Raw genomic sequence first — 17273 nt, forward strand, 5'->3', positions numbered from 1 at the left:
GGCATGAGTAGAAAAGATTTAGTGTCAAAGTCAGTTGCCAATAGGCTTTTTCTGAGCAATATAATTTTTTGTTATTTTGCTTTCTCTTGTTTTTTCTATGAATCATGAGTTTCTACTCTATCTTTTCATAAACCCATCAATCTATTTTTTTGCATTTTTTTAATAAAGAACCAGTCTCTAAATGATTGATCAGTTATGAAACATAATAGAAAGAAGATTCTGAATCTTTAAAATCAGAGTCAGAGTCAATTGTATTTTGATTAATTTATATATTTTATTACAATACGAGCATTACACATAAATATTACATTTTATTGTTACAATTTTTGAAATTCAAATATTCTTCTAAGTCTATCTTAACCTGCATTTAGCTCTTGGGGATGCTGGTCCAAGAGCAAATTGATATTAAAATTGACTATCTGTGGATATCAGGCCTGTGCCATCAATGGTATAGTTGGAGAAATGTTAGTAAGAGTAAGAATCGTGTTGACCAAAACTTGCCTGAATTCTGTAAAGACATCTTACATGGTGTTCTAGTATTATTGAAAAAGCTATCAAAGGAGACAAATAAAGGCATTTAATGTAAATGACTGCAGGAGTCATTTAAAATAAAGCTAATGTAAGACTAATAACCCTAGCCAAGAAAGATCTTAAAGAAAATTATAAAATTAAAAATGCAGTCAGAAAAGGTTGTGTGTGTTCTTCTCAGGTAGTATCTTTATAAGAAGAACGTCCATAACCAGAGAGGATGTTGATGGGTCTGCATCTGGGAAGCAGAAAGGAAATTCCTTATCATTATAAAGTGGGTATTTTACTTAGCTGATAACTCTCAGCAATGCAATGGAGAAAGACTACCCAAAAATATGAGGATGAATTTAGGAGTGATTACAGGTAAGGATTGAAGTTTTGTTTGTTTTCTTCCTGACACAGATGCTGATCTTATCCCTGCCTTCCCCACTGGCATGTGATGCTGAAATTGGGTTGTGGTTTGACAGTAAACCCAATGGCAACCTTGAACTTCAGCTATTCCCTGTCCTCCACATTCTATCTCACAGGTATCCCTGGATATGAGGAATTTCACCACTGGATTTCCATCCCATTCTACCTCCTCTACCTTGTTGGAATAATGGGTAACTGCACCATCCTGCATATTGTCCGGACAAACCGCAGGCTCCATCAGCCCATGTACTACTTCCTGGCCATGCTTTCCCTCACTGACATGGGCATGTCCATGCCCACAATAATATCGCTTTTCAAGGTGTTGTGGTCCATTTCCAGGGAGATCCAGTTCAATATCTGTGTGGTCCAAATGTTCTTCATTCACACTTTCTCCTTCACTGAATCATCTGTGCTCTTGGCCATGGCCCTTGACCGCTATGTGGCCATCTGCCACCCCCTGCGATATGTGACCCTTCTCACCCCAAGACTTATCACTAAAATTGGAATTGCAGCTCTGCTTAGGAGTGCCTTACCCATGATTCCACTTGTGGCCCGGCTGCCCTTCTTTCCTTTCTGCCGCTCCCACATCCTTTCTCATTCCTATTGTCTGCACCAAGACATTATCCGCCTTGCCTGTGCTAACACCAAGTTTAATGTTATATATGGGATGGTTGTGATCACTATGCTGTGGGGCATGGACTCTCTGGGTATTTTTGTATCTTATGTGTTTATCCTCCACTCAGTATTAAGAATTTCATCCCATGAGGGGAGGTTTAAGGCCCTTAACACATGTGCATCCCACATCTGTGCTGTACTCATTCTATATGTGCCTATGATTGGGCTATCTATCATCCATCGTTTTGCCAAACACTCTTCCCCACTCAGCCTCATCCTCATGGGTCATATCTACTTATTAGTTCCACCTGTGCTCAACCCAATCATCTATAGTGTGAAGACTAAGCAGATCCGCCAAGGAATTCTCCACCTACTTCTCCCCCTCAAAATTAGTTCTGCTATGATGTAGACATGTCCTCAAGAAAATGCTGGCATCTCTCTTAATGATGTCAATACTAAGCGATTTGTCTGCTCTAGGTATGTTGGCACCAGAATTACCAAGGAAAGACTACTTAAAAAGCAGAAAGAGAGCTAACAGAGCATAATGAAAAAAGTCCAAAAGGAGAGAATTGGTGTCCACTGAAACTGTACAGCCTGGCTTAACATGTGCTTCATAAATCCCCTTTAATTAGGAATGTGTTGGAGTGGCATGTATGGGAAATCATTTCCACCTATCCTTTCTCATTTCTAATCCGAACACTTATTCAAGGTCATTTGGTAATAAAGTTTTCCTTAAATATACTAGCCTCACATTTCTTTGCTTCTTGACATTCTGTATTCACAGGAAATCCTATACTACCTTTCTCCCTATATAAATGTGTTTGTAAATCTGCTTATTTTATCTTCCTTAAAGAAGGAAAAAAATCTTATCTTGATAATTTTATTTTAGTTATTTATTTTTTTTACCCCAAAGCCCCAGTAGATAGTTGTATGTCATAGCTGCACATCCTTCTAGTTGCTGTATGTGGGACGCGGCCTCAGCATGGCCGGAGAAGCAGCGTGTCGGTGCACTCCCGGGATCCGAACCCCGGGCCGCCAGCAGCGGAGCGCGCGCACTTAACCGTTAAGCCACGGGGCCGGCCCTTATCTTGATATAAGAGCATATTAGGACTCAAAGCAGAAGTTATCAATCCTCATGATACATCAGCATCTTCTTTTAAAAGTTTAAACACTTGCTCTGCCCTTCTATTCCTGAGGAGATTTAGTTTCCTTAGGAATAGAAAGGGGCAACCTCTATATTTTTTTCTTCTACTTAATTTTTAGAAGTAATTTTAATCTTATAGAAAGTTGAGACTCCGTAATTTTTGAAAGCCCCCAAAGATTGTCATTGAAACCAGTAATTATAATTCATTAGAATAAGTGTATATTAATAATAATATAGGTTATACTATTTATTTAAATGTAAAAAAATATAACTCACTGAGGTATAGCTACATATAAGTTTGTGGTAGCAGGAAACAGATAATTCAAGTCTCTTAATTTTTATCTAGAAGTCTTTTCAATATACAAAACTATCTTTTCTTATAACTCTGAAACTATCTAGCACATGGCTGTGAATAGAATTGCATAAAACAACTTTGAAAGTAATTGAATTTTCTTAGTTCACATGTGCACACTTGTTCATAGACAAAAAATAAACCAGGGGAAAAGAAGACTCTGAAAATATTTTATATCTCCCAATATTTTTATAGGTCTTAAAAATATGTAACATGTTTTCACTTGTCTTATTCTAGCTATTGTAATGAACTACACCTCAAACAGTTTGCTCCCTGTAAGAATCAACACTATGCTTGGTATAAAAGAGACAGAATAATTATTGCCTGTAAAAATGATAAAGAAATGAATCAACAATTGAATAAAGAATGGGTAGTTTGGATTTTAAAAAAAATCTTGTCAGAAAAGATTCGACCTGCCATGAGCCCACATTTCATATAATAAAAGAGATCTTAATAACTTAAAATTAGAATTTCAAAATTCAGGCATATGGAATATATCTGGAATTTCCATGAAATTACTTCTACTCTCTGATTTGAATTCAACTCTGTCTGTTTCCAATTCTCTTCGTCCTGTTTCTTGATTTTGCTTCTAATTTACTCCTCTCCTTCAGTACATTTACCATGACCAAAGGCATATCAAATAAAAATGAAGCCAGATATAGGAACATGAGAATTAGATAATATTTGGTGTAACAAATTAGTCAAACAAAATTGATAGGAAATAGGAAAATTTTGAAGAGAAGATGAACATTACCACCTGCTGTACATTGTATAAGTAACACTTAACTACCTACATCATCTTTAAAATAGATATTCAAATACAAATTATATGTTCAAACTATGGATGCTGAACACACCTTTCCTAGTACTGTGTGCACCAAAAAATAAAAAAAGTTTTATCAATTTTTGCTAACAGAAGTATATTTAAACTATTGCATCCCAGATTTTGCATTTCACATACCCGTAAAACTATTTCAAATGGATACCTACATAGATAACCCAACTTTTGAGTTTACAAATTATTATCTAATAATAGACAATCTAATCTAATCTAATTTACTCTACTAGCTCCTAAAATTTATTACTAGATTGACAAAATATTCATAAAATACATTTTACCAAAAACATTTAGAAAATACCTATTCTCAAAATTAAGATAATACTTCCCAGTAAAATACCATTGGTGAAGACATGAGTGATTGAGCACATGATTGAATGAATGAGTGAATGAATGAATGGCAAATTGGTACTAAGAATTGAGAAAAGAAGCTTTAACTTGTTTTTGTAATCTTTATGAAAGCTGGAGTCCAGCCCTCTGGCAAGAAGCTAATGCTCCTAAAACTAGATGCCCTCCTATTCTTGCCTAGAGTTACAATAATATGATTGAAGCATCTATCTTATTCATATATGAATTTGTAAATTAGGAGACACTCTTACACGTATTACCTTGTGTGGTAAATCATGAGCATTTATTCACCTTTTGAAAGCACTCTCTGCCTTCCTACAGATTCTGTGAGATATCCAGAAGCCCAAATAACAACTCATTTTTGTATTCCAATCTCTTATCATTAGGCAAAAATATAATACAATTGTTTTCATAATGTTAAATGTTATCTTTTTCATTATCCATTGATTATCTTTATGCTGCAGAAGGTCTTTTGTGGCAAAATACAATGACAAGAAAAAATAATAGCAGAGAAGATCACTATTTCCTTTACCATCTAATTGTTGGGCATTTTCTTTTATACAAAGCATTGCTGCAAAATACTTCATTATCCCACTTAGTCCTTCAGTCATTCAACCTAATAACTTTAAAAATAAAAACAATTTCTTTAAAAAAGTACAGCGTGGATAACCACTTGATTACACATGGAACATAGAAGCAGCTGTATGCATTTATAAAGAGAATGATAACATAAATTTTTCAAGGAACTCCATCCAATTAATTCAAACTAGACCATGTATATATTTATGTTATGTTCATGATGCACTTTTTTATTGTCTGATGCCAGGCAAATATTTTAGCTCTTTTATTAGTATCAGAATGTTTTCTAGTGGAGAAAAGGAATTACACTGCAGGAATTATGGCAGATAAGTTTATAAACGATAAAGGCAGTCCCAGGTACTATAAATACAATGAGCAAGAATGCTTGCTGTGGGAAGAGCTAAACTAGGAATATTGCATGTGCTTACAGAAAAGTGCCAAATGAATCCAGTGAACGTAATCCAGACTATTTGCCATAAATTTCTTTTCTGGAGAATTACCCTGACACATTTTCATCCCCGTTAAATCAGAATATTAAGGAAAATAAAAGATTGATCCAGGTTTAGCAATCTGACCCAAAGTGGGGTAATTGCACTTCTTGTCCCATAATCATTGCATCTGAGACAGAACTGTGTCACCAAATTCAATGCAGAAGTTCATGACCTCCTGCTGTTGCAGTCTTATCGTAGTCTGCCTTTTGTCCTTCCTGAATTATAGATATTCAAATTATCCTTAGTTGTCATGGCATAACTCAGAATGTTTCCACAAAATATCCTGCTTTTTGTTTACTTAATCTAATCCAAGTAATTTTCTATTGTTTGTAACGAAAAGAATCTTTATTTCACTAAGATCTTAAAGGAGATAAGAAATAGATATTTTCTGGAAGCCAAAGGAAATATTTTTGAGAGAAAAGGAAAAGAAGAATTTTAATTATAGGTTCTATATAATATATAAGGACGTATCAAGGGAGTCTGTTACATAAAGTCATTAGCATTTATGATTTGATTAATGAAGGCATTTTTTCATTCAACAGACATTTATTAAATTATTTGTTTATTCTGGGTCCTGTGGATGTAATGGTGAGGCCAGAATCAGAACTGATACTTAACCCTATGGAGTTTACATTTTGTCCTGTCCATAGCAGATTGACGTATAGGAGACATTGTGTATTATAAAAAAGATATTTAAATCCCCTGTGCTGTTATAGTGACATTCCACTGATTATTACCTTAACATGTTGAGATACTCCTTGATGGTACCTGAGCAGTTCCCTGTTAGCTCCTTGTTTATCCCATGTCAGGAAGATAGTATTTGGAAATAGGAATTTTTAAAGCTGTATTCAGAAGTCAGGGGTTCTGGGGATAGATCTGCCAAGATTGATTCAGACTTGGCATTTGGGCATGTTCCTCCATCCTGGACTCCCTTGTTCCTTGTTGCTTCACTACCCCTGGGTCATTTTGGTTGGCTGCAGAGTCCTAGTACTCTCATCCTTATCTCTTTTGTCTTTACTCCATAGACAATGGGGTTCACGGTAGGTGGCACCAGTAAGTAGAGGTTTGCCAGGAGGATGAGGGCATGACTGGGCACACGGTTTCCAAAGCGATGGGTAAAGAAGGAAAAGAAGGCCAGAGTATAGAATATCAAGATGACACATGTATGAGCTCCACAGGTTCCGAACGCCTTTGTCCTGGCTTCCCTAGAAGGTAGTTGGAAAACTGTTCTCAGGATTAGCCAGTAGGACAGGAAGATGAAGACAAAGTCCAGCCCTGTGGTGAGGAGCGCAGCGGTGAGCCCATAAATGCTATTAAGGGCAATGCTATTGCAGGCCACCTTGGCAATGCCCATGTTCTCACAGTAGGTATGGTGGATGATGTTGCTCTGGCAGAACTGCAGCCGGAGAATGAGGAGTACACCAGGGGTGACTACAGCCACACTTCGAGCCACCAGAGCCAGGCCCACCTTGCCAATGAGAGAGCCTGTAAGTAGGGTTGCATGACGGAGTGGTGAACAGATAGCCACATAGCGATCGAAAGCCATGGCCAGTAGAACAGCAGATTCAGAGAGGAAGAGCGCATGAACAAAAAACATCTGGGTGAGACAGGCAGGAAATGTGGATGGGGAAGAGCCCTGCCAGAAGATGAGAAGCGTTTTGGGCACTGTGACATTACAAAGGAGGACATCGTTGAGTGCCAGCATGGCCAGGAAGAGATACATGGGTTCTTGGAGGCTTTTGTCCCAGGCCACCACTGCCATAACCAGGCCATTGCCTATCACAGCCAAAAGGTACATGAAGCCGAAAGGGATGGAGATCCAGATTTGGAAGTCTTCGAATCCTGGGACACCAGTCAGCAGAAAGGAGGTGGGGTACCTGGATGTATAGTTGGCTGTTGTTATAGAGAGGTGGCCGAAGTCTGTTACATGAAAGAGAAAAGTGAAGAGAGCTAGAGCAAATAATAGCAGAATATGAGTATTTATTTCTTCTTCTCAGTAAATCTTAACCATTAATTTTGGTATGATAAAGTGGAAGGAAAAGAAAATATTACTAAACAATTGAATGGTAATGGCTAATCCCCTTCAATTCTTTGGGGCATCTTGGTCTCTCTGAAAAAAAAATCATAAATCAAAATAATTAACAGTTGAGTCCTTTATTTTTTGTAAAGCCAGTTGTTATAACTACCTAATTTATGTATATATGTTTTGAACTTTTAACTGTTTTATGTATATTTTTTGCCATTTTAACAAGGTAATAAATTTTTAAATACAAAAAAATATAATTTTTCTCTTCCTTTTTTCTCCATAACACTGAATAGAAAGATTGCAGAAAATCAATATTCCATTCTTAGCTGCACAAATTGAATGGGAAGAGATGGGTTGGATAATAGACTGATATATAACTGGACGCAACATGAAGACTCAAATTCTTGTTTCCCATCCTGAGGGTGTGAGACATGTTCCTTTGGTCTAATTTTTCTGCAATAAAGAAAAAAGTTTCACTCATCTGCCTTTCATTTGAACCCATGAATGTGATGGTTGAATCAAAATGAAATATAAACTGCTATGCAAAAGTTGTAATATTATTCATACCCTGGTAAGCACTAAATCTCAAGGATCATAAAATGGAGTCAAAGAAGACAAAATTTCAGAGTACGGAATGTTCTCATTCAGAACAAGAAAGTCACTGAAGAATGTCAAGCACCATAATTATTCAATACCTATCATTGAAATAGCCTTCTGCAGAGTATAAAGATTGCAATTTTCATATTCACCAGCAAAAGAATAAGATCAAATTTTAGCAATGTTTTTTAAATAGCAGCAGTTTTTACTTTTATTATATGAAAAAATTCCATGGGGTTGGCCTGATGGCATAGCAGTTAAGTTCGCGCACTACATTTCGGTGGCCCAGGGTTCTCAGATTCGGATCCCGGGCGCGGACCGATGCACCATTTGTCAAGCCATGCTGTGGCAGCATCCCATATAAAGTAGAGGAAGATGGGCATGGATGTTAGCCCAGGGCCAATCTTCCTGAGTAAAAAGAAGAGGATTGGCGTCGGATGTTAGCTCAGGACTAATCTTCCTCACCAAAATAAAATAAAATTAAAAAAATATATAATAAAAATAGCTTCTCCAAAAACATTTCCTCAAATATAAAATTATTCATTTTCCAGACCTATAAAACATTAATTCAATTAGTCAAGTTTGTAATCAAATGTAGTAGCTTTGGCAAAGATACCATGTATGTTTATAAACACTTTTCGACTTCAATTCTTAAGAAGTTTCAAAGTTTTGGATAAGAAATACTGTTTCATCTCAAAAGAGCCACCATAATCTAGACTCTGCACAGGTTGCACTTTTCATGTGCGGCTGTCACACCATCAAGTAGAAGGGAAAGTTCGCTGCATTTCAGGATATCTATCTGTCATCCCTTGAGTTAATTGAAATTCTTTTCAGATGATCCCAATCCTTAAGAAGGAAGTAGGACACATTGTCACATTATCAACACACATTTTTCCTATTCTCCCTCACACTGTCTTCTCTCTCTCTCTCTCTCTCTCTCTCTGTCTCCAGAAACTTAGATGAGAAAAAAAAGACAAAATTTCCCATCAAGAGACAGACACAGAGAATAGATGAAGTGACTTTTAATGAAACACCAAGAGAAAGATTTTTTGAATGGCTATTTCGTTAAAAATATGGAAGTGTAACCACAATTTTATGAGCCTCCTAAGACTGAGGCTTTGCTTCCTTTATGTGGTTGTCTCCCGGAAGAGCCTGGCATCGCTGTGTGACAACCACACAGAATATGTCAGTATATTTAAATAGAAGACATGTCACGTGTCAGCACAGGAATGAGGAATATAGCAGTAATAGTAAAAATAATAATTGCTAACATTTATGAATGCTTACAGTGTGCTAAACATTTTCCTAAAAACTATTCTAACCACTCTACATGGATTATCACTTTAAGAGTCACAGCTATCATAGGAAATAGCTATTGTTAGTATTCCATTTCTACACAGAAAGGAACTCAGACACTGAAGGAATTTGCCAAGGTCACATCACTGATAAGTATGTAAAGCCTGCTTTGAAATCCAGGGACCCTAATTGCACAACCTACAGTTTTAACCACAAAACTATTCTAACTTACCTTTTAGATGCATGATTTTTCTAAACCATTGGGAACATGAAAAGGCAGATCTTGAATTTCCTCTTGGTACCACCCTCTGAGATATTCCTAGATCTTAGGTAAAAAGTCTCGCCCAGCTGATAAGGATTCAGAAAATCCTTAACGCATATATACATTTATGTATTCATCTGTATTGGACACCGACATCTATAAAGCCAACCCAGGGAATAACTTCTAGGCTGAGAAGTCTTTGGGGTATTTTATAACTGAGTGAATGCTTTTACACCTGAGACCTGCAGTCAGTATTTGGATTGGCTGATTAAACTCATCTTTCATACCTGTGAAACTATATTTTCCAATTTTTGAACTGCATTTGATAATTTTCCATCTCAAACCAAGTCTCTGAGCAACATCTCTGTACTTTCTTGGCAGCTCAGTATCTAGTCCTTAGAGAATCCTATACAAAATAAGGAGGTTTCCTATTGCCAGACTCTTCTGGAACATGCACATTGTTTATGACAAAACCAAAATATTAAAGCTGTTTTAATATGTGTCAATACATTACCAGGTGTCCTTTAGGGAGATATTTTGAGGTTTTACAGGGAAAAGTATGACAATATTTGAAGAACCCCACTTTTCAAGTGAAGTTTTTTAATTAATATATATTACTTTATAGAGATGTTTTAGGTTTACAGAAAAATTAAGCAAAAGTAGAGTTCACATATATCCACTTAACCTCACCCACCCAGTTTCCTCTATTAACATCTTGCATTAGTGTGATACATTTTTTACAATTGATGAGCCAATTGTGATATATTTTTATTAGCTAAAGTTTATATTAGACTTCACTATGTTGTGCATTCTGTGGGTTTTGACAAATGTAACTGACATGGATCCACCATTACAGTATCATACACAATTGTTTCACTGTCCTACAAATCCCCTGCATGCCCCCTATTTATCCCTCCTTCCCTCTAACCCCTCTGGCAACCACTGATCTTTCTCTGTCTTCATCGTTTTATTTTTTCAATAGTGTCATGTGCTTGGAATCATGTAGTATTGTAACCCTTTCAGATTGGCTTCTTTCATTTAGCAATAAGCATTTAAGTTTCTCGCATGCCTTTTCATGGCTTGATAGCTCATTTATTTTTGTTGCTGAATAATATTCCCTTGTCTGGACGTAGCATGGTTTATATGTTCATCCATTGAAGGACATCTTGGTTATTTTCAAGGTTTGGCAATTATAAGTAAAGCTCTATAAATATCCATGTACAAGTTTTTGTGTGAAAATAAGTTTCCAGCTCATCTGGGAAAATAGAAAGGAGTGTGATTGCTGGCTCTTCCGTAAGAATAGGTGGAGTTTTGTATGAAACTGCCAAACTGTCTTTCAGAGTGATTATAGTGACACAACTATCAAAACAGATACTCCTCTGCTTGTATTGTAGGGGATAGAGGGCAGTCTGACAAGTAAAAACTTCAGTGAAATATACAATATATCAAGCATAAAAAGCTTTTGTGATCAATGTTATCACAGCTTATTTGTTCCCCAGGATACTTGCTCTGGAGATACATTTTTTTTTCTAATTTGATATAGGATCTTGGCTGAAATGGCTATTAAAATTCTTCCTGAATCTAATCCTTTATCCAAGGGAGTGTTTTACAGAACTGAATACTCCCTCCTCTTCAAATTGTCAATTTCCTACTCAGGGGACAAGGACGAGAAGCATACACATCTTATCTAGTGGCCACTGTTTTGTTTATTGTCCTATTCAGTTTATCAAAATGTGAATCTGAACTATCATTTTCAATTCTATACATCTAACTAAAATCATACATTTTGTATAACGAAAACTGAGAAAATTGGAATCAACCTCAGAAGCACGATCAGGATGTTTTTCTTTAATTGAGACTTTTTCTATTCGGATTATTTTGGATGAAGAAAATGAATTAGAGGACCCACTTCTCCACCATTCAACAAGAGCAAATTTTAATAATTCCATACATGGTACCATTCCCATCTATGGGCTCTTTTTTTTTTTTTTAATTTTATTTATTTATTTATTTATTTCCCCCAAAGCCCTAGTAGATAGTTGTATGTCATAGTTGCACAGCCTTCTAGTTGCTGTATGTGGAACACGGCCTCAGCATGGCTGGAGAAGCGGTGCCTCAGTGTGCGCCCGGGATCCGAACCTGGGCTGCCAGCAGCGGAGCGCGCACACTTAACCGCTAAGCCACGGGGCCGGCCCTAGATTTTTTTTTGTGTGTGAGGAGATCAGCCCTGTGCTAACATCCGCCAATCCTCCTCTTTTTTTGCTGCGGAAGACGGCCCTGGGCTAACATCTGTGCCCATCTTCCTCCACTTTATATGGGACGCCGCCACAGCATGGCTTGCCAAGCAGTGCGTCGGTGCGCGCCCAGGATCCGAACCAGCGAACCCCGGGCTGCCGCAGCGGAGCGCGCGCACTTAACCGCTTGCGCCACCGGGCCGGCCCCCATCTATGGGCTCTTGACGTTCTCTGAATCTACTCTATCTGGTCTTAGGGTGTGTTAGTGTTCAGGGATGAGGCTGGTCAAATTTTCTGTAGAATTGGAAACCTTCTTCCTCTCTATCCTTGTGATTTTTACAGATCTTCCTGTCCATTTGAGTCAGTGCCATTCTCTAAAACAACTCGTGTTTGTCTTTGGGAGAGACAACACAAATATCTTCACAGGACAAGTTCATAAAACAGATATTTGTGGTTTCTTATAGTACGTGCTAGAGTTTAACATTTCAGATATTTGTCCCAATTATCTTTGATCTTATTTCTGTAGCCAACCTCAGATAAATCTTGATTTTCTTCTCACCTAACATCTCAAGGCAGTTTGGTTGCTAGATCTCTGCAGGGGGAGATTTATTTTACTCCCGTGAAGCCCTAAAACACTTGAGACCCAGTTTGAGCTCCCTTATTGTTCATGAAGAGCTGCCTGAAGGGACAGAAATCTTGTTGGAATCCCTCCTTCTTTGCTTAATTTGAAGTTATTAACTCCTGACTAGTTGATAGGAATGCTCTAGGAATAACCCCGGTGGTCTAGTGGTTAGGATTTGGCACTCTTACCTCTGCAGCCCAGGGTTCGTTTCCTGGTCAGGGAACCACACCACCTGTCAGTTGGCTGTCATAACTGTAGCAGCTGCATGTTGCTGTGATGCTGAAAGCTATGCCACCGGTATTTCATAATACCAACAGGGTCACTCATGGTGGATAGGTTTCAACAGAGCTGGCAGACTAGGAAGAAGGACTCATCACAGCACATTAGCTTTAGCTAGACTGATTTGAAGTGCAGACTTGAAATATGATTGGTTGTATAGAAGATTATCTAAGAATTCTGAAGAGATAAAAGTATTCTTCTTTCATGGCATCATCTTCCCTCATTCGTGAACACAGAATTAAGTCAGGGGACCATTGGAGTCCCCACGGTGTATAAGAAAAGCACTGAGTAATGAACCTTTGGGATTTCCAGAAACAAGGGCAAGCCCTGAGACACAGAGACATTCTGTAGAGTAATGAAAATTCAGTGAAAGCACCTAGTGACTGTAATTGACCCCATTAAATCAGGTTATATTTCTCTTTTTTTTTCTAATCCAAACATCAAAGTTCAGGGATTCTTATGTGATGCATTTCAGTCATTGTAAGGGACTTTTCGTCTCTCTGATCAGGTAGCGTACATTGAGGTATATTAGTAAAGATATTTTCTGGTTGCAGACAACAGAATACCCAACTCCAATCATTTTTTTTAAAAAGTAATTTACTGGCTCATGTAACTGTAAAATTACAAGCTAGGTTTATTTAAAAATGTATTTGAGTCAGTAGTGTGAACCAATCTCTCTCTTTCTCTTCCAGTTCTCAGTTTTGCTTCTTTACCTTTGGTGCCATTATTAGCAGGCATTCATTTAAATATTTCAAGAAGGCAATTCTTAAGAGTGTATACTTCCTCATTCACATGCAGCAGGAAACAGAGAAGCAGTACATTTCAAATAAAATCTAAGAGGTGAATTCTATTGATGATGATTGGCCTGAATTGAGTTATGTGTTTCTTGAACTAATAACTGTGGCTAGGTGAAATGTATATGCTGATGCTATATAGATAATCAGAGCCTACCCTGAAGATGTGGTCAATCCCACTCAAACTCCGTGACAGAGAAATTTGGAGTAGTATTAGGAAGAGGAAAGGGGAAATGGCTGCTGAAGAGACAGCTAGCAAATGTGTATTAAAGAGGTATAAAGGGAGAGAGAGTGATTAAACATGAGGAGTTAGTTTTCTGCAGTTAGGAAAGGGGCATAGAGGAGACTAATTCAGCCCAGGCTGCCTTCTTGTCAGGCTTATTTATACCCAGAATGATTTTAGCAGCATCTAGAGTAGCCCCACATAAAGAAGAGCTTTCAGAAGGGATTACTAAGAATGCCTGGAATATTGTGGTAGGTCCTGCTATCTCTGCACTGAAAATAGGTATAGTCAGGCTGGTGAAAAATTATTGATAATATCGGAGTGGGAATTTCAATGTTTTGTGAAGATTGAACTAGATGAACTTCAGGGTTTATTTAATTCCTAGATTCGGGATCACTGTTATTGCATAATAGTTTCTATCATTCACATGGCATTTATGCAGGCTCAAAGAAATACTATCACCTTGGCAAGTGCATTAAAGATGTTAAAACATCATGAGTATTGAGACTCATAGATTCAGTATGAACGATGTAAAACAAAAGAGAGAATCAAGAAAGGGAGAGTTTCCATAGTTAGTTTGGGAATTCTAATTCTATCAAACTGACATAGAAAACTCTCTGATAGTTTTAAAGGGTCCATATTGCTCGTGTGTGGTAATCACTCCATAATGGTTAATTTTTGAAAGACGAAAGTCAAGAAGATGTTTCTGTTCTGGCTTTCCTGAGTCTTAACTGGGGGAAAAAATGTTTTTAGCTTTATTTGGGGTTCCTGACACGTCTTGCTATCACAGGTCTATTTCACTTGTGTCAAGTGCTCGTACCTCAATGCTGGCACTGCAATCAGTTTTTATTCCCAAGATAGCTTAGTAGAGTCTCCCAAGTTCTTTATCTCTCTTATATAACATACACAGGAGAATAAAAAAAAAGAGATCATGATGATTGCTATTGGCTTATCAAAGTTTCTATTAAAATTAATGAGCAACTCCAATAATGTTCTTTCCTTTGACCATTCTCGTTACTGTATATAATTCAAGTTCCAAGACAATAGCTTCCAGTGGTCAAATAATAACAGTTCATGTGTAGGGATACACCACTTTCAGTAGGAGAGGAGTATATAAAGCTATGGTTACAAGCCATGACTTTGGTGTAGACTGTACAACAATAAGATTAAAGAAAAATACAAACACATTATTAATTAGACAGAGTTTATGGATATATTTTTAACTGAAGGGAAAACAAAAATGGACTCATTAAATGTTCAATATCCAGAGAATTGAGGCAAGTTGATTGCAAAGGTAAGAGAATATCAGAAAAATAAGAAGATTCCTTTAGTGGAGATAAATAATTATGATAACTACTCAATGGTTGGAGAGATATATCAATGCGGATTGTCTTCGTATGTAATTTTATTTTCAAAATTAATTACATTTTTACCTTCAGGTACTCCTAAACTCTGAAATCACAAATCCTATTAGCTCAAAGCAATTTAGTAATCACTTATTTTAACTCACCCATCTGAATTTATCAAGAAATTCTTCTATTGACACCCATGATCTCGTTCATTTCCAGTGTTGAGAAATTATTAAATATCAGTCAGAAAACACTGAATAATACAAAACTATACTACTTTTTCCACTGAAAAACATTCAAGGTAGGGTTCAATAATATGATATTCTTTTTGAATTTTCCTACATGCTAAAGTACAGATCTCAGCCTCATCTTTGTAGTTGATCTCACAAGATGGTCTCTAATCATAAATATCCATGTTGCTCCAAAACAAAATCATCTATGCAATTGATTTTCTCTATTACCCAAAAGACTGATGTCATTTTTTCCTTGTTTAGATTATGGCCTTCATTTTTTTTGTCTGCTTTGTGGTTTATGTCTCCAATGATTTGTGACCATTCATTTACTTCTTTATTCTTTCAATACATATTTTGTAGGTCAAATGTATGCTAGGTTCCTTGTTAGTATGAATATCAATTAAAAGAATAGACGTGCTTCCTGTTTTAATGAAAGAGACACTCCACAAGGGAGAAAAAAAAGAAGTTGTTTCCCAGGCAAGATAAGGGAATTGAGTTCCAAAAATATAGAGTTCTGGAATTATATGAAAGATGAGAATGATAAATGAGAAACTAAAAGTAACTATGGCAGAAAACATCCATCTGTTTTTCAGAGAGTCTAGACTGAGGGTGACGTGGGCTGGCAATAGATTGTTTAAAGGCACAGGTGAGACAATGAGTTATAATTACAAGCTCTCATTTACCATACAATCTTTTAGAAATGTTATGAATTTCCTATGCATGTAAATCTGGGATTATGTTTCTATCCTTTATGGAAACCATAATTCGTGGAATTATTGACACAATGACATGTGGTTTATGAAAAGTGCAGAGCATACAGCACTAAATAAATGACAGTTAATACATGTATGGAATTGAAAATTTTCAATTATTGGGCACTTCTCACCTTTCACCTCTATATTTAACACTCTGATTTCACATTTCTATAAAAGTTTCAGCAGTTTCTATGTTATGATAAGCTTTTATAAGTATAGATAATCATTGAAAAGATATATGTGGAATTCATAAAATTTATTCTAATTTGAGATAAAAATTACAATCATTTGCCATATTTTAATATAAGACTAGGCAAAACTTATTCTTGAAATGTTTTCATATTTCTAGTTATGATTTTTCATTCATCAACCATACCAAACCAGCACTTTGCAAAGTTTTTGTCTCCGCTTCCTTATACCACAATAAGAAATTAAAGACATTGTGAAAAAGCACAGAATTCTTCCAGAGGATATCGAATTTTCCCCCACTCATTTACAGTAATATATTATAAGTAAATTCAATTGCAAATATAAAAAATAATGTTATGCTGTATTTAAGGTTTTCTAAAATATTGAATATTTGTATTTTTATAGATATAAAATGAAATTCTCATAATGCAATCCCATTTATTTTTACATATTTTGATACTTTACATCCTATTTACCTAAATGGTATGTTATAAAAACAAGAGTTAACACATAAATACCAAAAAGCCTACATTCTCTGACTCTTGATGAGCATAGAGCTGAACTGAAGGAAATAAAGTGGGTGGGTACAGTAGAAAATAGATGGACATCTAGGAATCTATTTTTTGTTACATGGATATTAGTTAAGAGAGCATGCTTTTTACTAATTTTTCCCCAAAGTCAACAGGCAGTTTCATGTTGCCATATTTTTGCCCAGAATGGTTTATTGAACTGAAATGAAATTCCTTTATTTCATGGGTAAAAAATTTAATTCCCCTTAGACTTAATATTCTCACAGACAACCTCCTAATATCTCTGTTTACCTTCCCTTTGCCATCATACTGACCTACCAATAACTAGAACATGAAAATTGCAATTTATTAAATTTCCCCATTAAAATTATGCAACTTATAGTTAGTCAACATCATCACAAATCCACCAAGCTATTACTTGGTAAAGAATCATTGATCCTGTAATCAACACCTCTCTTGAGTGCAATGGAGGTACCATACTGGACATTTGACAAAATGGAACTTTAGGCCATATTTTCAGTTAATCATTCTAGCCAGACAGAATTTTGAGTAAGTGAATATTAATTTTAAAGAAAACT

The 17273-nt window shown here is 36.4% G+C and overlaps 2 protein-coding genes across 2 annotated transcripts; one reads left to right on the forward strand and one right to left on the reverse strand.

The window, feature by feature from the left end:
• The first annotated feature begins 1003 nt into the window (after positions 1–1003).
• LOC131408732 (olfactory receptor 51G2-like) lies at positions 1004–1963 on the forward strand. The gene has a single exon (XM_058545777.1). The coding sequence runs from the start codon at positions 1004–1006 to the stop codon at positions 1961–1963; it is 960 nt and encodes a 319-aa protein (XP_058401760.1).
• A 4304-nt stretch (positions 1964–6267) lies between these two features.
• On the reverse strand, positions 6268–9470 carry LOC131409054 (olfactory receptor 52Z1P-like). The gene is made up of 2 exons (XM_058546254.1): positions 9458–9470; positions 6268–7226 (listed from the first exon to the last, which is right to left on the reverse strand). Exons 1-2 carry the CDS (start codon positions 9468–9470, stop codon positions 6268–6270), a joined length of 972 nt encoding a protein of 323 aa, XP_058402237.1.
• Positions 9471–17273: the final 7803 nt, after the last annotated feature.

The sequence above is a fragment of the Diceros bicornis genome, chromosome 7 (assembly GCF_020826845.1).
Source record: "Diceros bicornis minor isolate mBicDic1 chromosome 7, mDicBic1.mat.cur, whole genome shotgun sequence".
Classification (NCBI taxonomy): Eukaryota; Metazoa; Chordata; class Mammalia; order Perissodactyla; family Rhinocerotidae; genus Diceros; species Diceros bicornis.

Coding starts and splice junctions, on each gene's coding strand:
- LOC131408732 (XM_058545777.1), top strand. CDS start 1,004: ATGGCAACCTTGAACTTCAGCTATTCCCTGTCCTCCACATTCTATCTC.